At 30.6% G+C, this 22,678-nt stretch overlaps 1 protein-coding gene across 3 annotated transcripts in view; it reads right to left on the bottom strand.

The window, feature by feature from the left end:
• Positions 1-3,631: 3,631 nt before the first annotated feature.
• Positions 3,632-22,678, bottom strand: part of LOC142225487 (protein rolling stone) — a 43,547-nt gene continuing 24,500 nt past the window's right edge. For all 3 annotated transcript variants that reach the window (XM_075295259.1, XM_075295260.1, XM_075295261.1), the window contains exons 3-6: positions 16,761-16,983; positions 12,346-12,465; positions 12,060-12,243; positions 3,632-4,273 (exon numbers count right to left, since the gene is read on the bottom strand). In XM_075295259.1, coding sequence (XP_075151374.1) covers positions 3,961-4,273; positions 12,060-12,243; positions 12,346-12,465; positions 16,761-16,983 — 840 coding nt within the window. In that variant the 3' untranslated portion in view covers positions 3,632-3,960. The remainder of the gene's footprint in view (positions 4,274-12,059; positions 12,244-12,345; positions 12,466-16,760; positions 16,984-22,678) is intronic.

Below are 22,678 nucleotides of genomic sequence, written 5' to 3'. Positions count from 1 at the left end.
CCCATATCAATTTATTTGAAATATTTCGAACAATCGATATTATTTTTATTTTAATTTTATTTTAAGGCCATATACATATGTGGAATATTGACAGAAAATTGTTTCAAAGTTGTTTTTTATAGAAAATTTTGTCAAAAAAATAACTTTTGTTATTGTCAAAATTTTATTTCTATAGCATATTTTTATTTCTATAAAAAATTTATTCAAAATTTTATTACTATAGAAATATTTTTTTCTATAGAAAATTTAGTTAAAATTTTATTTCTATACACGCTCAGAAAAACCATGTTTGGACATGGTTGCCGCATCCATTTAATGCTTATCTAGAGCATGTAATTGACGCGAAAACCATGAATTTTGTCTTTTGTCTTTCGAGCGGAGAAAAATGTATGATGGCATTAAGCATTTGAATGGTTCTGAAATACCGCAAACATGTTCTATCATTTAAATAATAGAATCTGAGACCATTAAATGGTCGGGAAAATCATGTACCTGGCCATTCAATTTTTTTACTTTTTTACAGGGAAAAAAGTATTTTTATAGGTTAAGTATAGACATGTCTAGAACCATTACATGGCCATAAAGACCATTTACATTTTTTTCGTGACCATTTAATTTTTTAACTTTTTTGCAGCGAAAAGAATTTTATAAAAACATTGAGGAGGTACACACGATTTTCATTTTGCGCGTCAGTCGTGTGTTGATTGTTTCTTGGAATGGACGGAGAATACATGTTGTTTGTTTGAACGGCATTATAAATACAAATAAACAATGAATTAGTTTATAAATAAATAAAAACAAACAAATAACGTTAATTTTGTGTTTTCTTTTCTCAAGTGGCGTCATTTTTTCGACGATGAAAAAAGTTTTTTCGTAAAGATCAAAACATTTTAGGTTGTGACCATGTTCTTTTAACTAGGAGAAAAACATTTTTAATGAATACCATAACATTTTAAATCGTGACCATTGTCTTTTCATTCAAACAAAATTCTTTTTATCAATATAATAACATTTTAGATGAGGACAATTATATTTTTTTTTAAACCATGTTCACTGAGCCAACATGGTTGACGGTTAAAATGTTATGATGGGTATTTATATCATTATTTTATTTATTAAACATTGCCCTAAATTTGAAATATAGAGTTCAATTGGCATCTAATGTCAAATTAAGACCTTTTTTTGTGCACACATAAATAAATACGATACTTTATATCGATCCACTTACGGTACCCCCACAATAGAACTACAAATTAGTGGTATTAAAATGAGATTTAGTTATATTACCCGGAGTCGACTCCGGAGTCGGAGTCGAGCTGATGAAAAATGCTGGAGTCGGAGTCGAGCAAAATTGGCTCGACTCCACAGCCCTGCTCATACATCGTGGAAGCCAATTTAAAAACAACCATGTTCGTTTGAGTTAAGTTAAATGTGGAGAGAGCATGATATACCCAACAAAAAATGATTTTGCTCTCATTAATAAAAGCTGTGTACAGTTACAGAAACGCAGCAAGCGCATTTGCCAGTGTGTGGTTTTTTGGGTAGAGAAATAACAGGTTGGCTGATTAGTCCCCGGTCTGACAATAGATGGCGTCGTTAGTATTAAATGCATATTATTTTTATATAGTACCATCCTTCAAATGATTCGTGTCAAAATTTGACGTCTGTAAGTCAATTAGTTTGTGAGATAGAGCGTCTTTTGTGAAGCAACTTTTGGAAAAAAAGGAATTTCGTGTTTTGATAAAATACTGTTTTCTGAAGGGAAAAAATACGGTGGAAGCAAAAACTTGGCTTGATAAAGAGTTTACGGACTCTGCCCCAGGGAAATCAACAATAATTGATTGGTATGCAAAATTCAAGCGTGGTGAAATGAGCACGGGCGACAATGAACGCAGTGGACGCCCGAAAGAGGTGGTTACCGACGAAAACATCAAAAAAATCCACAAAATGATTTTGAATGACCGTAAAATGAAGTTGATCGAGATAGAAGAGGCCGTAAAAAATAGCAAAGGAACGTGTTGGTCATATCATTCATCAATATTTGGATATGCGGAAGCTCTGTGCAAAATGGGTGCCGCGCGAGCTCACATTTGACCAAAAACAACAACGTGTTGATGATTCTGAGCGGTGTTTGCAGCTGTTAACTCGTAACACACCCGAGTTTTTCCGTCGTTATGTGATAATGGATGAAACATGGCTCCATCACTACACTCCTGAGTCCAATCGACAGTCGGCTGAGTGGACAGCGACCGGTGAACCGTCTCCGAAGCGTGGAAAGACTCAAAAGTCCGCTGGCAAAGTAATGACCTCTGTTTTTTGGGATGCGCATGGAATAATTTTTATCGATTATCTTAAGAAACAGTGACTATTATATGGCGTTATTGGAGCGTTCGAAGGTCGAAATCCCGGCAAAAATGCCCCATATGAAGAAAAAAGTGTTGTTCCACCAAGACAACACACCGTGCCACAAGTCATTGAGAACGATGGCAAAAATTCATGAATTGGGCTTCGAATTGCTTCCCCACCCACCGTATTCTCCAGATCTGGCCCCAGCGACTTTTTCTTGTTCTCAGACCTCAAAAGGATGCTCGCAGGGAAAAAATTTGGCTGCAATGAAGAGGTGATCGCCGAAACTGAGGCATATTTTGAGGCAAAACCGAAGGAGTACTACCAAAATGGTATCAAAAAATTGGAAGGTCGTTATAATCATTGTATCGCTCTTGGAAGGAACTGTGTTGAATAATAAAAACGAATTTTGACAAAAAAAAAAAATGTGTTTTTCTTCGTTAGACCTTGGACTTATCAGCCAACCTGTTAAATACACATCTACAGAACGTATGCATTTTATCATCGCATTGAACTGTTTCGTCACATGGGCGATTGATTCGACTTTTATGTATTTCACTTTAGTACTAATGGAAAATGTAAATTACAATCATTCATATACTATATATACCGTATACCTTGCGTTTCATCAATTTGAAGATTCTTTCATCGCATTGACGAAAACCAGCATCCATTATACATCATGGAAATAAAACACTTAAAACTTTTGTCCAACTTATATACAAATGTGTAATTCATATAATGGGACTTCATATAGAAGAATTAAATTTAAATCAAATGTTAATTTTGGTTAAGTTTCCCCGAATCGGGAATCAAATAATTTCGTCTCGTAGACGAAACTAGATCGTCAAAGTGACGAGCTATGAAAAGAAGTAAATTGACTTTGATGATTGATTTCGTCACATGGACTACCGAAATACTCACATGGACGAAACTTTTCATCGCATAGACGAAAACGCATTGATGAAACTGAATCGTCAATGTGACGAACGCTTTTTCTTTCGGTGTAGGAGTAGTTAGCATGACCAGATATGTAGGACCCCCTTTTCGGGTGAACACACCCCAAAACCAATACATAACATAGAGAGGAGGTTACTACCTCACAACACAACATTGCTCACCCTTCACTTACCCTCTTCTACACAGATATATAGCCCAAGAAAATATATATTTGAGTCGAAGTAACGTTACTGTTGAGAACATCTAAAAAGTGGCGTAAAAAGAGTGTCACTTACAATAAAAAGTGGCACATTAAGTCATAATTGCAAGAAACATTAGCATAGAATATTTTTCAAGTGTGTATATTTTAACAACAATTCTCGTAACTTCTTATTCGTTAAATATTTACGTACATAAATAATAGAAATATTTTTCTACTTATAATCTTAAATTCTACAATGAATTCAATAATATATTCCCCTGAGACTAACTACATTAGATTTCTAAAAGAACTATCAAAGTTATGAACAAAATTCGCATCAAGCAAAGGTGCATAATTAAATGTGTAAAATATTTTGTTTATACAGACTTTAAGCAATACTTAAACTACTTGCTCTATATTATTTATACAATTCAATAAATTAAAAAAAAAAAATATTTGTAGATTTCATTCTCCTAAGGCTGATTTACATCTTCAGAACTTTTAGAGAATGCGAGATTTGTTTTGCCTAGCACCATTGAAATACCAGGTGCCGAATGACGGATTCCAGTACCGGCTTTCTTCTTGGTAATCGGTGGCGGTGGTGTAGTCACCGGTAGGATGAAAGAGGCTTTATTGACACGACGGTACAAGAGGGTTCTAAGTTTGTAAATCGTGAAGAGAGCCATATAAACTACACAAGATAAAAGAAGGCATCCTATTACTGTCAAAGTAGCATTCACAGGCGTATCCCAATCAATCACATGATATATGTAAGGTTTTCCTTTGCTGTAAAATAAAAATAAAAAATTTAATATGCTGTAATGGTTGGTGGTTATAATATTAAAATGGTTATTAAAGTTTCGAATAGTAGCCAATTTTCGATTCTTGAGTTCAGGCATCACCTTCCATTCATTATGACAACATTTTCCTTTGCTTGCCTCTGTGTGTAATAGGAATTGTTATCAGAATGGAAAAAGTGACTTTTCGAATGACGGCGAAAAAATCTGCAGAAGGTGCTTAAAAGAACAATTGGTAAATTGTATTGAACATAAAAAATATTACCAAAAGAACAGATTTCAGACAAAAAATATTCGAATGAAACAATGTCTTTAGTCTTGTCGACATGTTTGTTCTTATTTATTTTCTTCTTATTTCGGCTTCATGTCCTTCACTTTTACGATTTTCGATAATTGTTGAACCTTAGCTTTTTATACCCTAAACCACATAGTGGTCAAATTTAGATATAGCTCCCATATATCGCTCATTTTGTCATATTTGGCCATAATACTCTTATTTATTAACCTATGTTATTCAAATTTCAAAAATTTCGATGTACTAGCTGTTCGTATTTAGACTTACATGTAGCTCTTACATAATAATATTGCCCGATTTTTACAAATTTGGATTTATTACCCACAACTAATTGACCGATTTCCTCTTTTTTAATAATGGACTCAATATTAGTGGCATACTAACTCTTTTGGTGCAAAATAAACTATAGATCCTAATATCAGACATTTCGGTTCAGATTGTGACAAGACTACCATAAACATGTACCCCCCTTTATGTTCTCCAAAACCTATACCAATGATACCCCACAAATGCTTATGTTTACTAATTCAGTAGGGGTGGTTTAGGGTATGATATAGTCGGCCCCGCACGACTTTCTACTTTACTCACTTGTTTAAAATTAAAATCGTTATGGGCAAGTAAAAATTTGTGAAATCAGAAAAACACGTCTTGTTGGTTTCGTTTATAAAGGCTCCCAGCAAAAAAATTTGGAAGTTCTTCCAAAGGCACAACTTTAAAAGCACTTCCAGAAGATGCACTCCCAATGATGTTCATTATTTTAACTACCCAGGAAGTTCTTTTAATTCAATTTTTTATAACTTGTGTTTTTCATACTTTTAATGGATAATTTTAACTTTTTTTGTTTCAAATAGGTTAAAAACAGAATAAAAATTCATAAAATGGTACAAATCATTTAAATTTTGTCGACAAAAATTCTAAATCCAATCTGAAAAAATTGTGAATTTTTGAATATATTTCAGGTCAAACGGTTCCGACAAGCATTAGAATCCATTAATAATTATAAAAAATTATAAAAATTATTTATTTGACAAAATATTACAGAATTTTTAAATTTACATCCAAAATATTGAATTCGGATCACACCTAAAGAAGTGATGCAAATTCAATGCAACGGCTGTTGAAATGGAGGACTTCCGTCCTATGACAAGCCCATGTTAAATTCATCGCTTCTGCGTCAATTTTGCACCACTTCCGGATCCAATGAGAACATTTTCATTACTTTTTTGGCGACGCTTTTTTTGCTGGGTTATTAACCCATCAAGTCATTACTTTAAATGTACATCCAAAAATGCTCTTCCAGAAATGGACATAATTTTCACTTCACAAGAATTACTTTTGATTGATATATAAAATTCCGCTGTTTTCGCAATTTTACCGGGAATAAAATACAATAAGTATAAGTGTTATAATGGCAATATCCAAAAAATACGGGAAAGCTGTGGCGATCAATTTCTTGATAGACGTAAAATTTGCGATAAAATATTTGCTAGTATTATTCAAAACGTCTCTATGTAGAGATACATAAAAGTCGAAAAAATTAAAATTTTTTCAAGTTTTTCCTTATTTTGTTTTTAAATAAAATCCGAAATACTGACATATAGTCACATCAGAAGAACTAATTCGAAAGCAATGTAGCGGATGTTTGAAAAGATGACTTCAACCCTACGACAAGCTTATGTAAAATTCATTGCTTCTATTTAAGTCAAATTTGCACTTCTTTTGGATACGAAAAGAACATTTTTATTGCTTTTTTGGCAACGCTTTTTTGCTGGGTAACTTATTTTATTTCATTTTGACATTTTAGCAGCAAATACCGCTAGTTGTCAGTGATGTATTACAATATGCATCTATCTTTTGTTGAGATTCACAAATACGTTACAATATACTATTTTAGTTAACAGAGCTCATATGTATTTCAAGTATGTATTTAAACTTGTTCTAGAAATTGAAACATTTAAGATATACATCCATGAAAAATGTTATAGGATATTTTATCATTACTTTTTTATACACGCACAGAAAAATCATGTTTAATGCTTATCTAGAGCATGTAATTGCCGTGAAACCCATATATTTTGTCTTTGTAAAAATAGTTTTCGAGCGGAGAAAAATGTATGGTGGCAATAAGCATTTGAATGGTTCTCAAATACCGCAAACATGTTCTATCATTTAAATGATAGAATTTGAGACTATTAAATGGTCGGGAAAATCATGTTCCTGACCATTCCATTTTTTTACTTTTTTACAGGGGAAAAAGTATTTTTATAGGTTGAGTATAGACATGTCTAGAACCATTACATGGTCATAAAGACCATTTACATTCTTTTCGTGACCATTTAATTTTTTAACTTTTTTGCAGCGAAAGTCGTGTGTTGCTTGTTTCTTGGAATGGACGAAGAATACGGATTTACTGTTTTGTGTTAATTTATTTATTCAGAAGTGACACGTGGTTTTATTTGAAGACAAAAAAGGAAAGTGTAATTGAAAAAATGTACCTGTTTTTTGTTCTGCATTTTGCTATATGGTATCATTTATTTTTATTTGCAGTTACATGATGTCTGCGTTTGTACATTTGATGGGCACGATGTAAATATGGAATAATTACTGATTGTTGAAATTGAAATAAAATAGTGTGTAAAAATATATGATGTTTGCTTGAACGGCATTATAAATACAAATAAACAATGATTTAGTTTATAAATAAATAAAAACAAATAAATAAAGTTAATTTTGTGTTTTCTTTTCTCAAGTGGCTTGAGAAAAGAAAACAACGTTTTTCGACGTTGAAAAAAGTTTCTTCATAAAGATCAAAACATGTTAGGTTGTGACCATGTTCTTTTAACTAGAAGAAAAACATTTTGAATGTATACCATAACATTTTAAATCGTGACCATTGTCTTTTCATTCAAACAAAATTCTTTTTATCAATATAATAATATTTTAGATGAGGACAATTATATTTTTCTTAGAACCATGTTCACTGAGCCAACATGGTTGCAGATGAAAATGTTACATGGTCGCCGCAAAAATAGCTCCTATCATATTATTTTGCTCTTCAAATATGATTGTGACAATCATGTTTCTTCTTACTGTAACTTAAATAACGCTCCAACAATTTCTTTTAAAAATGTTTTAACAAATTACCAAAAAGAGAAAGTATGAATGAACCGAGAGTGTAAGTCTGTTTTTTTTATAAAAGTTGACTTCCAATTATTGTAGAAAAAAACAGACTGGAACACTATCTTAATATCTACTTTATTAAAAAAGATTAATATCCTCGTTGAAGACGAGTTTAGTAAAAATATTGGATAATAAAATTTAACAATTAATCAAAAATCATAAAAACGAAGGACATCGAGCAGAAATAATAAGAAAATAAATTCATATGAAACGTCAGTCAATTACGTGATAAATAGGTGGAAGAACAAAAGCAATGGTGACCAAATATTAGCAACATTTATAGAGAGAGAGAGAAAATTGCAAGTGATAGATATCCTAATTCAAAAACGAGTGAATACCGCCTTAAATTCGACCGGGCTGAATTTTAAATACGCACCACTATGAATCAAATATAATAATTTCCTTTGCAATCTCGTAGTCGTAGCGGGCTACTTGATAAAATATAGAATTTAAGAGGATTTTGATGACAGATACTCTCCCAAGCAGATCGGTTCAAATAGTGTTCTTCCCGAAGTTAAGTTTGAAACTTCAACTTATGGATACGTTTTTGTAAAGTTTTAGAGCAATCTTAAATATCTCCTCTAAGCGTACAAGAAAATCCGATGAAATATGACCTTTTATTTGTTTTGAAATCTAAATTCTTTATATTGTTACGAATGTGATATTTCTTGATTTAAGTTTATTTAAAATTGTTTACGTTAATTTAAATTTCAAATTGTAACGATAAATTACGTCATAACTTGTTAGAGTCATTTCTTTATTTTCTAGTAATTTCTTAAACATCTTTTGTGTTTCCAATCGTTCATTGTAAAAGTAACGCCTTTTGTTTTATGCCTGCACGACATCTACCTAATCTAGTAGAATGCACTAGATTATTAGCATAAGCCTAAAAGTATGTGTGCCATATCACCTATAAAGTAACGCCGATAGAATATTCCAGATGGCTGTAGGCAATGAAGATAACCAGTTGAATATGTGGTGTTAGATAAATTGTACAAGATAGTTCTAGATGGTTGTAGGCCAGACTATCCAGAATTTTCGAAATCGTCAAATCACGGTATATAAGCCCCTGGCGGAGGGAGCAGTCAAGTCAGTCGTAAGCTAAAGTTTATACAGTACACATCGTAGAGCAAATAAGTGAAGCCATCAGTTAAACTAATAAATTGTAGATTGTCGTTATTTGAAAAGGACTGTGTTTTAATTATCGGGTTATTAAACACGCCTCAATATAAAAACGTAACAATATTTTACCCATTTACGCATTAGCACGAGAAGTAAAATGGGGAAAACTTTCTTCTAGTTTCATTCTATTTGGATGATGAGAGTCCTTCTTTCCCTTAAAAAATTTAAATCGGGAGAACTGTATATACAGAGTTCTCCAAATTTAAACCCATACCGATGTAAACCAAAATTAACACAGAACTTTATGGATCTAACAGACCTCTAGATTTCGAGTCTAATTCAATTCTCAGATAAATTGCTGTATCTAGAAGCCAAAGAAGTCAAATCGGAAAACCGGTCTATATGAACCATTATCTTTCTTTTCTACTCTCTCGCTCTCTCTGACATTTCTAAACATACACAGTCTTACACAAGTTTACATACCCTTGATTTTTTTACTTCTTAACTAAATATGTTTCTTTTTGTGTTTATAAACCACACTAAAAAATCTTTTTGAAAATTAACAAGTACTTTGTTTTTCAAATTAATTTAGTAAAACTACATCATATATGGGCATATTTTCTAATAATTTATTATTTAAAGAAAATACTAATTCTTTAAACGTATGTAAACTTGTGTAAGACTGTGTATATATGTGCACTGTTAGAAAAATATGTTTTTCATATGTTCCGATATAAGCAAAATGTGTTTCGGGCACAATTTTAAAACACAATATATTTAAGTGCACACATGTAATGTTCCTAAACTAACACTAAATGTTTGGGACATCTATGTTAATATGTTAGAATATATTATGTTTGAAGCATGAATGTTTCATAAAAATCATATGTGTGAATGCAAACATATATAAATTTACAAATTTCGAGTAAACATATATATGTTGTGATATTTTATTCAGAGAGCGACAGAGAGAGAGTATAGAGAAAGAAATAGAGATGGAAACCGGGAGAGTTGACGAAAGATATCAACATAACACAGCGAAATAATCAAAAGAGAACAATTTCTGTGAAACCACTTGTATGTTGTTTCGGAAAATTGTTTTATGATAAGGCCAAAAATTTGATATGCTTAAGTCTAAATATTATTTAATTTGAATAAAGAGAATAGACATTCGGAACCAAGAGAATAGACATTTGAAAAACAAACAGCATATGTTTTCGCCTTGAGAGCAGCATTTTATGTATGTGTGGACATGTGTTTTGTTTATCATTTTAGCATTTGGGCACAATTTTTTTCTTGGTTCGTTAAAAAAATCAGGGATCTTCATAAAAATAGAGTTGGGACAGTAAAATGCAATAAGGAGGAAATAGTGAAAAATTACACAGTAAAATGTATAAAAACAAAGTTTAGTTCCTCTTTATTAATAAGTAGTCCACGAGGAGTTGACGGACACCTTCAAATATAAAAGCGGGCATTAAGTTCGAGTTTGGCAGCTAAAACAATTTAAAAAGTTTATTTTCTTTAAAATGAATTATTAAAGAAAAAGAAAAGACATTTTAGAGCGATGGTGTTAAATGCTAATAAAAAACTGTTCAAACCTAAATAAATTTATGTTTATATGATAAAATTATTTATGTATGTTTATACTCGACTCCATGTTCTTCTTTTGTTAGAGTTTTTGAATTCCTTCCAAATTTTAAAATTTTGTACCAAAAACAGTTTTTTGTTACAAAATTGTTATTTTTGCAAAAAAAAAAAAAATATATATTTTATCCAAAAATCAATCAATTTCGTTTATGTCAAGCACTGTTACTAACTATAAATCTTTAAAAACCCACATTTCGAAGTTTCATTATAAAAAATTAATATAGTATAAATAAAAATGTATAAATTAAAAAAAAAGGTTTTCGGTCGGAGCAGGGATTGAACCCACGACCCTTTGCATACAAGGCAGACATGCTAACCACTGCTCCACGTGGCAAACAAATGTATGTTTCTGTTAAATAATGTTATGTTTGCATGGGCTCGTGGGCGCTGCAAACTATGCTATATAAATGTAACTTATAACGATAATTATCTACTGGTGACTATAACAGCTACGTAGTCTAGTGGATAGTGTGTTGGTTTACAAACTGTATGGTCATCGGTTCGATTCTAAGTGCAGGCGAAAGGTAAAATTTAAAAAAATTTCTAAAAGTGAATAATTTCGTCAACATTATTTGTATTACAGAAAAAGGTGCCAAGAACTAAAATATTTCGTGGAAGTGAAAATTACGAGTATGTTAGGCAATGAGCACAATCGTCTTTGGGAAAAATTCTTCCAAGCATATAATATTTTTGGGCTCAAACTGCTTCCAAACATATAATATGTTCACATAAAACAAACATATTAATGTTTCGGCAGTATCCAATAATATATGTGCTTCCTGCAAAATATGTTTGGAACATATGTTAAAGAAGCGATTTTTTTTTGAGGGTGTGTGTACGAAATTTTTAGAGAGAGAATAGATCAAAAAATAAGATAAAAACCCATATTTATTTTCCATTTCTTCGTCGATAATTAACTCAATAAATAATGCAGTCTTAAAAAAAAAAACAAATGTATAAATGAAAGTAAGTACAAAGTTCTCCCAACACAATTATATTTAAGACATTTTCTGGAAGAAAATCCAAGGGTTAGCATTCCCGCCTTGCATACACAAGGTCGTGGGTTCGATTCCTGCTTTGATCGAACACCAAAAAGTTTTTTCAGCAGTGGATTATCCCACCTCAGTAATGCTGGAGACATTTCTGAATGTTTCAAAGCTTCTCTAAGTGGTTTCACTTCAATTTGGAACGCCGTTCGGACTTGGCTATAAAAGGGATATCCCTTGTCATTGAGATTAACATGGAATCGGGCAGCACTCAGTGATGAGAGAGAAGTTCACCACTGTGGTATCACAATGGACTGAATAGTCTAAGTGAACCTGATACGTCGGGCTGCCACCTTAACTAACCTAACCTAACCTTTGCTGGAAGCAAAGAAATGTTTAGAAACTGGAATTACTTATTTGGGGCCTTAAAATAAGATATGCTTTAGGTATTTTTTATTATCTATCTTCAAATAAAAAATATGCTATGCATTTGGATTGCAATTTAATTTCAGGTTTTTCGAGCGTAGAATAGTAAAACTACTTACATGTTCTTTCCTCCACATAGCTGATATATTGCCGAAAATATAGCATATATAATACCAAAGACAACCGGTAGGAATACATGCAGTAATCGTAGAGGATGGGCGACAATCAATAAATCCACAAACATTAAAATGGAATTGAGGGCATGAGTCAGAATATTTGTAGCAGTTAAATTACTTTCATTAGCTGTAAAGATAGATACAAGAGTTGCTATGAAAGAATCTCCGTTTAAAATCCTTAGCTTTGAAGCTTGTATATATTCTTTTATTTTCAATATCAAATACTTACCATCGTATAATAAAGACCAGTAAATTATAGTGATTACAATTGAAACTACCAGCGTTGTTATGTGAATAGCCCAATATATGCGGAAAGGGCTTGTCAAGGACTCCAAATTTAAAAGTTTGTCTATAAATAATCACAGAAAAATAATATAAATAGTCAATTGTTAATTGTTATAAATATAGCTTTGAATTGTTTTCATAGATCACTACAAATACTGAAGCAATATAAACTTAATAAGAAATATTATGTAACCTTAATTTGGGTCACAACAATTTATAATCTTTGTATATTATCCCAGCAAAAACTATGTAACCACATCTTATTACAATTGGCATTACTTGGACTAAAGCTGTACTTACACTTTGCATTACATTGCGGTGTGTTATAATGACTAATTTGTAATGATAACAATAAATACTTTTCGGTAATTTTCAAATTGTTATTCCCAAATTCTCTTAATGACTTCATAAAATAGAATAAATGATGGTACCATTGGGTATAATTATTCACATAATTGCACCCTCAAAGAAATCGATTCTGTAAGATATACCCCAAACACATTTTACTTCAAGCATACATATTTTCAGGATTGGTCAAAACCAAATATTGTTTTTATTGTTCAAACATATTATGTTTCACCTTAGAGCATACACTGGTAGAAACAAATTGTAATGAAATTTTTTTGTGTGGATATATTTTTAAGGCTCTAATTGGTTAATTCTATTATTTTACTTGCAGCATACTGTCTCTAACAAAAGCAGAAAGCCGAGTATAAGCATAAATAATTTTACAATAAAAACATATATTTATTTAGGCGGGAACTATTTTTTACTACATTTAACACCATTTTAAATGCATTTAAAATTTTATCGTATTTAGAAATACAAATAACATATATATGAATATTTATTAACGAATAATTTTGTACTTAATTTTATTTTTAGCTTTAAGGCCGGAGTTAAATTATAATAATACAAGTTATAATACAATTTGCCAAAAAACTTATGTTATTCTGCTTTTAGAGATTCGAGTTTTGCCGCTGGAATGAAAAATAATTTTTTAATTTCCTTTCTTCTTAAATATTTTGACTTACTCGTCGTACGTTCCGATTTCTTTTGAAAAAAATTGTGCCCATAATGTCAAAATGATAAACAAAACACATGTCCACACCTACTTAGATTGCGGCTCTCAAGGCAAAAACACATGATGTTAGTTTTTAATTAAATGTCTATTCTCTTGGTTCCGAGTGTCTATTCTAGTTACTCCGAATACGAAATTTAATATTCAAATTAACTAATATTTAGATTTAAGCATATCAAATTTTCGGTGAAGCCTTATTAACATGCCAAGCGCATAGCCAAAACAAATGAACACATAAAACAGTTTTCTGAAACAACATACAAGCAGTTTCACAGAAATTGCTCTCTTTTGATTCTCTCGCCGTGTTATGTTGATATTTTTCGTCAACCCACCCGAATCCCACATCTATTTCTTTCTCTGTCTCTCTCTCTGTCACTCCCTGAATAATAATATATATGTTTACTATAAATTTGTAAATTTATACATGTTTACATTCACACATATTATTTTTATGAAACATTCTTGTCCCAAACATAATACATTCTAACATATTAACATATGTGTTCCAAACATGTAATGATAGTTTAGGAACATTACAGTTTTGCACTTAAATATATTGTGTTTAAAAAATTGTGCCCGAGACACATTTTGTTCATATCGAAACATATGAAAAACATATTTTTCTAACAGTGTACAATATTCGTTTCTATTCAAGAGGTGTTCATATTACAGCATGACTCGCCATATTTGATCCCTTGCGATCGGCGAGTTAAGTCAAAATTTTTGAGATTTGGTTGTCTGAGACAATTTTGCAAGCTTTGGTATATCTACGCATAAGTGCCTAGGAAAAAAGCGTCGCCAAAAAAGTAGTGAATATGTTCTTTTTGGATCCGGAAGTAGTGCAAAATTGGCAAAAAATCGCAGTATTTCTTGAATGGATTTAGAAATTTTTTCGACAAAATTTCAATAATTTTTATTGAAACAAAAAAATTAAATTTACCCATTAAAAATAAGAAAAAAGCGAGTTATAAATAATTGAATTAAAAGAACTTCCTATGTACACACAAAATTTTTTTTTCTGATTCAATCACCAAATTAATTGATCCAATTAATTTTTTAATTCAAATGTCTCCAATCACGAAAATGATAGTATCTATCACAGTTTTAAATGGGCATAGAAAAAATTCTTGATTAAAAAATTAATTGATTTTTTTCAGCAAATTTCAATTAATTTTTTAATTGATTCAATTAAAAATTTAATTGATGTTGATTGCAAAACTCAATTAATTTATTAGTTAAAAAAGGAAACTATTTTTAATTACTTTCTGAATTGGCTTAGAGTTTTTATTTGGATTAACAAATGATTCAAACAATCATTTGTTAATACATACTTATACATTTTTAATTAAAAATTTAAAAAAAATCAGCACTTTTTAACTGAATTAGTCGTCCGAATTTGATTAAAAAATTAATTGTATTAATTAATTTTTTAATTAAAAATTTTAAAATTTTCAATCGTTGACATAATTAACTTAATGTTTCTATCATGATTAAAAAGTTAATTGTACCAATTAATTTATTAATTGAAAAAATTTTCAACTTCAATTAACTTTTTAATTGGAAATATTTTGGTGATATTTTTTTCTGTGTAGTTGAAATAAAGAACATGTTTGGGAGTACATCTTTAGGAAGTGCTTCTAAAGTTGTGCCTTTGGAAGAACATCCAAATTTTTTGCTGGGTGATTATATTTTAGGTGATTATATGCTTTAAAAACACTACTTATTTCATGGCTGAATGTATGCCTGGGGAGAAGTACTTTCCTCCTGGGAGGAAAGGCTTATCTACAAGATTACCGGGTAATGAGAGTTTTTGCTGGGATCATAATTTTATTGGATAAGAAGATGAAGGAATTATTATTATTAAGTTATTGAAAAGAAAGTAAAGGGTCTCTCACTCACTTACTGCTTACAATTATTTGTTAACAATGTTACCGACTACACCCTCAAAAAAAAATCGCTTCTGTAACATTTTGCTTCAAGCATATATATTTTCAGGATTGGTGCAAGCAAAATATTGCTTGTGTTGTTCAAACATGTTATGTTTCACCTTAGGATATACATTGGCAGTAAAAAAATTTAATGAAATTTTCTTTGTGTGGATATATTTTTAAGACGCCAATTAGTTACTTCCATTATTTTACTTGCAGCAAACTCTCTAGGTCTCTCTTTCTAAACACATATATGTTTATAGGCTATTTCCAAATTAATATATGTGTGCATCTAAGCATATTAAATTTACAAACATTTTATGTTCCAAACATAATGTGTTCTACCATAATAACATATATGTCACAAACATGTTATGCTAGTTTATTAACATTGTATGCTTGTACTTAAAAATATTGTGTTAAAAAAATTGAGTTCCAAACATATAATTTTTGCACCCAAACATATGAAAAACAGTCCTTTTCATCCGTGTAGTGTTCTTAATACGTTCTTATGACATAAGATCGCGTTTATCTGATGAAACTCTAGATGCCTTGGTATTTGTGAAAGTTTACTCAAAATGATTAAGTAAAAAGAATTAACACAAGAGTACGAAATTATGCCTACGCTGAAAAAAATATTTACTACCCAACCTAAATGTAAAGATGCGCAATATACACAATATTAAGGACTAATTTCTTTAAAATAATGACATTTTAATTAAAAGAAAGTTTATAATCTTTGCTTCAAAAATTTTTTTCATTAAATTTAGGACACAAGTTTTGTAAATTTGCATCCCTTCGTTAATGTCGCATGTCTTTCAACTAAGCAAATTTTCCTTAAGTTAAGGAAACACATTTTTGATTAAAAAAATCGTCCTTAAATTAACTGAAATATTGAATCTTTAGATTTAAGATAAAAACGCTTCAAATAGTGAGTGTAGTTCGTTACTCACGCACACTCACGAAGATATTATTTTCGTGACTCACGCTCACGCACGACATTTTGGTTTGTTAATCACACTCACGCTGTTATCATGAGCGTGACTCACGACTCACGCACGAATCACGAACATTTTCGTGAGTCACGACAATTTCGTGTCACGTGCACACCCCTACCTCAAATATGTAGCACAGATGTAATTAATAGTTCTGTCAACTCAAGAAAAAAATAACTACCTCGTAAATTAAAGTCACGAAGTTTAAATTGAACATTTATTAATATTTGCATAAATCTAAAGCATATCTTGAGGCGCATTTTGAAAAGATGGTCTTAAAATCCTACCTAATTTAAGATCTCAGTTACAGCAATGATCTAATATTAATATAGTTAAATTCGCTAAGTAAACTCACCCGCATATTCTGGACGGTAATGCCAAATGAGGACTAAAATAAGTGCGTATACATTGGTGATCATACAAAGCAATATGCCCCAATTAGTCATGTAGATGAAGTACAATCCAAAACTGGCATATTGGTAATGGTCAATCATTGAATCAATAACAACAGCAATGAAGAAAGCCGCCAAAAATGACCGATAGATTAAATAAAGAATACTTTTTGTACGATTTTGCCACTGTAAAGAAAAGGGAAATTTAATTATTCAAAAATCTAGGCTCTTAGATATATACATAAAAAATTATATATATGTACATATTTTATAAAACACATCGATATATGAGAGTATAAGGAAAACAATCCATTGACCTAGTTTTTGATAGCATTGAAATTTATCTTTAATTTTATTGACATGCCCCAGAAATGGAAGTATGCTTCTATTTTGAATTCTCCCTTTTGATAATTACGTAGACCTTTCAAGGTGACACAATGACACCAATTATGAACCTTCCCAAGAAAAAGGAAAATGGAAAACCACCTCCCATCATGAAAATGTAGGTTCTCTAAATATTTGATGCGTGTCCAGAAAAAAAGGTGGCTATCTCCGAAATGAAATTTCTAGCAGGTCATGGATTTGTTTGTCTACTCATCTGGGCGTTTTTATCACAGCCTTGTGGACATTGACCTAAATGTTGATGAACTCGATATTTTCTTCGTCCTGACAGCACCTAATCTATGTTGGGAGTACGTCCAGGTGTTGGTGATTTTCTTGTCTGAATTTAAAAAAAAAAAAAATTTAAATGGCCATTTACGAATTTAATTCATGTGTGCCTCAAAGGTGGTTTTAGCTTGGAGCTCTCACACTGAACAAAAAAGAGTAAATGTAGCATAAAAATGTACTAAATTAATGCCTCCCACAAAATAGTTCAGAATTACTTATAATTTGTAAATATGACCAATAATACGCCCATCGTGAACTTTGTATGTTACTAAAGACATTTTTGCAATTTTGAACTCCAATTTATTTCCTTCAAACTTCGCAATTTTCTTTAATGGTAAGTACTATGTTCAGTTTTCAAGCTGAAAAATGTTTATTAAGTCCTTTTCCGCTTTACAATATATATTCATAAATGCATTTGTAGGTTTAAAGGTCGTCATAACCTTTTTAGAAACAAAAAATGTATATATTCAAATTGCCTTTCAAAATAAATCTCAAATATAAATATAAGTAATTAAAATTTAATGGGGACAGAACAAACTGGTTGATGGAAGCAAAAAGCAACCTTTAATACGACACAGTAGTAGAACAGAACAGTTTTTTTTAATATGAAAAATTGTGCAATTACACTTAAAAGCACAAAATTTAAGGTAAAATTTCTTTAAAATAAAAAAACAAATAATTTAATGTTTGTTTATTACAATTGAGCTTGAAATTTACGTCGTTCTTTTGAATTCGTATGTCTTTGACGCAAGGCAAATTTTAAATTAAAGCATTTTGATTGAAGAAATAATCTTAGGTAATCTGAGTTATTAAAATTAAAAAGTCTTCGATTATGTGCCAATATTTATTTTGATTTAAAAATATTTTATTTTCTTTGAAATAACATGTAATTTGAGATAAACTTTATACAAAAGACCAATAAGTGCACTTTTTTCATCTTCTTATCTCATTTTCGCAAAATCTCCAATTTATCTAGTTTTGAATCTACACCCTCAAAAAAAATCGCTTCTTTAACATATGTTCCAAACATATTTTGCAGGAAGCACATATATTATTGCATACTGCCGAAACATTAATACGTTTGTTTTATGTGAACATATTATATGTTTGGAAGCATTTTGAGCCAAAAATATTAAATGCTTGGAAGAATTTTTCCCAAACACGATTGTGCTCATTCCCTAACATACTCGTAATTTTCACTTCCACGAAATTTTTTAGTTATTGGCACCTTTCTCTGTAATACAAATAATGTTGAAGAAATTATTCACTTTTATAAATTTTTTAAATTTTACCTTTCGCCTGCACGGAGAATCGAACCGAGGACCATGCAGTTTGTAAGCCAACACACTATCCACTGGGCTACGTAGCTGTTATAGTCACCAGTAGATAATTATCGTTTTAAGTTACATTTATATAGCATAGTTTGCAGCGCCCACGAGCCCATGCAAACATAACATTATTTAACAGAAACATACATTTGTTTGCCACGTGGAGCAGTGGTTAGCATGTCTGCCTTGCATGCAAAGGGTCGTGGGTTCAATCCCTGCTCCGTCCGAACATTTTTTTTTTTTTTTTTTTTTTTTTTTTTTTTAATTTACACATTTATATTTATACTATATTAATTTTTTTAAATGAAACATCGAAATGTGCGTTATTAAAGATTTATAGTCAGTAACAGTGCTTGATATAAACGAAATTGAATGATTTTTGGATAAAATATTATTTTTTATTGCAAAAATAACAATCTTGTAATAAAAAACTGTTTTTGTACAAAACTTTAAAATTTGGAAGGAATTCAAAAACTAACAAAAGAAGAACGTGGAGTCGAGTATAAACATACGTACATAATTTTATAATACAAACATAAATTTATTTAGGAGTGAACAGTTTTTTACTAGTAGCATTTAACACCATCGCTCTAAAATTCCTTTTATTTTTCTTTAATAATTCATTTTAAAGAAAATAAACTTTTTAAATTGTTTTAGCTGTAAAAGTCGAATTTAATGCCCGCTTTTATATTTGATGGTGTCCGTCAACTCCTCGTGGACTACTTTTTAATAAAGAGAAACTAAACTTTGTTTTTTTTTTTTTTTAAATTTTACTGTGTAATTTTTCACTATTTCCTCTTTATTTCATTTTACCGTCCCAACTCTAAAAAGAGTATAGTGCCCTTTCATTATTTTTATGAAGACCCCTGATTTCTTTTAACGAACCAAGAAAAAAATAATGCCAAAATGATAAACAAAATACATGTCCACACATACATAAAATGCTGCTCTCAAGGCGAAAACATAAGCTGTTTGTTTTTCAAATGTCTATTCTCTTGGTTCAGAATGTATATTCTCTTTATTCAAATTAAATAATATTTAGACTTAAACATATCAAATTTTTGGCCTTATCATAAAACAGTTTTCCGAAACAACATACAAGCGGTTTCACAGAAATTGTTCTCTTTTGACCCTTTTGCTGTGTTATATTGATATCTTTCGTCAACTCTCCCGGTTTCCATCTCTATTTCTCTCTATACTCTCTCTGTCGCTTTGAATAAAATATCACAACATATGTATGTTTAGTTGAAATTTGTAAATTTATATATGTTTGTATTCACACATATGATTTTTATGAAACATTCATGCCCCAAACATAATATATTCTAACATATTAACATAGATGTCCCAAACATTTAGTGTTAGTTTAGGAAAATTACATGTTCGCACTTAAATATATTGTGGTTTAAAATCGTGCCCGAAACACATTTTGTTTATATCGGAACAAATGAAAAACATATTTTTCTAACAGTGTATAAAATTCAATAAAGGATACAAATCACATTTATACAATTTTCATTCTCATTGTGCGATTTATTAACAATGCTATGCACATAAAAATAAATTCATGTTTAAAAATCTAAACAATTACTTTGATGTATTTTTTTTCTTAATAAAAACAAATTTTTTATCAAATAGGATTTTCAGTACTTAAAGGAAAATTTGCTTACTTTCGAAAATTCTTGTCCAAAGTTTAATGAATCAAGTTTTTAAAGCAAAGATTATTTAATTTTAATTTAATTTTTTTTTATTGTTAAAGAAGATTGTCCAGAGCATTTTGCAAATCTGATCTGAGCTTGCATAATATTTCATAATAGGTCAATATTTGTTTAGTGTAGAAAAATGACGATTTGTTATCTTTAATCCTATGATTCTTAAGCTCAGTTAATTTCTTTCATACACGCAATGAAATAAAGTTTTGCCGCAATAAAAACCTTTTTATTCAAAATAGTCGCTTTCGGCATAAAGTTTTCTGAAAAAATTTATGCTGAAAATATGGCACATTTGGAGACACTACACGCAAAAAAATAATTCTTTCCTCCCAAACGAAATTTTAGACAAACAAAGTTCGTTTCTGATTTGCTTTTCGTTGAAAGGAAGTGTATTTGGAAGAAAAGTATATTTTTTTGTGATATACGTTTATTCTTTTCCAGGATGTAAAAACAATTTCATAAAGACTAACTCAAAAAATTTTTTTCTGGCTAATTGCATTTTCCCTCACATCTTTCTCACTTCCACGAAGTTTTTTAGTTCTTAGCACCTTTTTCTGTAACACAAACAATGTAGAAGAAATTATACGATTTTATAAATTTTTAAATTTTTTTTTTACCTTTCGCCTGGACGGAGAATCGAACCGCGGACCATGCAATTTGTAAGCCAACACACTATCCACTGAACCATGTAGCCGTTATTGTCATCAATAGACAATTACCCATATAACTAAGTTATATTTATATAGCATAGCTTGCGGCGCCCACGAACCGATTAAACAAAGTTTATTTAACAAAAAAATACATTTAGTTGGGCACTGTGGAGCAGTGGTTGCTACGTCTGACTTGCATGCCAAGGGTCCTGGGTTCGATCCCTGCTTCGACCAAAGTTTTTTTTTTTTACATATATTCCAGATATGATCGGAAGATTCCGAAAAAATTTTCAACATTACATTCTACTATATTAAATTTTTACTATGAACTGTAAAATGTGTCTTATTAAAGACCTAAATTTAGAAAAGAACAGTGTTTGATATAAACGAAATGGACTGTGTTGTTGGTTCAAAAATAACTTTTTTTATTGAAAAAATAAAAATTTTGTAACAAACGAATTTTTGTGGTGATAAAAGTGTATACTTTTCGAAGCAATTCAAAAAACTCTAATAAAAGAAAAACGTTTTCGGTACACATTTTCCAAACGTTTTTTTGCCACATTTTCTAAATTGAGATTTGGAAATATTTTTCAATATTGCATACATTTTGCGTTATTCCTGTCTATTGCGATAATTGTGTGATCATAAAGAGCTATATGGCTAAGTGGCTATTGTCCTCCAAAATGGATTTGGAAGAATATCAACATTTTTTTCTTTAAGGTGAGTATTAAGTTCGAGTTTAGCCGCTAAAATCGCTAAAGTGAAAACTAAATCAGTACACTGAAAAAAATATTGTCGTGAGGTCAAAGATTTCATGTCTTTAAAATACGAATGCAAATTTTGCTTAGCACGGAAGACGCAATTCTCTACCATATTGTTTTTTCCTTGTCCAAAAGTCAATAAACTTTTCAATGAAGTCGTATTATCCTTATAATTAAGTGATTTCACTTAAAAATGGGTATCATAACATGAAAGAAAAAATGTTTGGGCTAATGTCAACTTGACTTTAATAATTCAGAAAAATTCTTTAAATTTAATGAAATTGTCTTTAAATTTGTTGCCTTTTTGCATCTTGACTAGGTTAGGTTAGGTTAGGTTATGTGGCAGCCCGATGTATCAGGCTCACTTAGACTATTCAGTCCATTGTGATACCACAGTGGTGAACTTCTCTCTTATCACTGAGTGCTGCCCGATTCCATGTTAAGCTCAATGACAAGGGACCTCCTTGCATCTTGACTACAAAGCAAAAAATCGTTCAAATATAGGAGATTTTTTTCAACACCTCATTTTAAAGACGTTTATTACTTGAAACATAGCATAATTTCTAATGGAAGTCAAGTCTTAAATAAAATAAAGTTGTCGTTAACTCGTTTTTAAAGGACTTTGATAGCATATGAGGAAAAAAAGCTGAAAAAGCGAAAAATTAATATTTGCTTCCTAGAAGCAAGTACACAAAACCCAAATTTAAAAGAGAATTGTGTCTTAAAAGTATCCTTACTTGTATTCTCCGCTTCTTTGGCTC

This window comes from Haematobia irritans, chromosome 2 (genome assembly GCF_050003625.1).
Source record: "Haematobia irritans isolate KBUSLIRL chromosome 2, ASM5000362v1, whole genome shotgun sequence".
Lineage (NCBI taxonomy): Eukaryota > Metazoa > Arthropoda > Insecta > Diptera > Muscidae > Haematobia > Haematobia irritans.
Note: the sequence above shows the minus strand (reverse complement) of the source record. Positions and strands in the feature narration are given on the sequence as shown.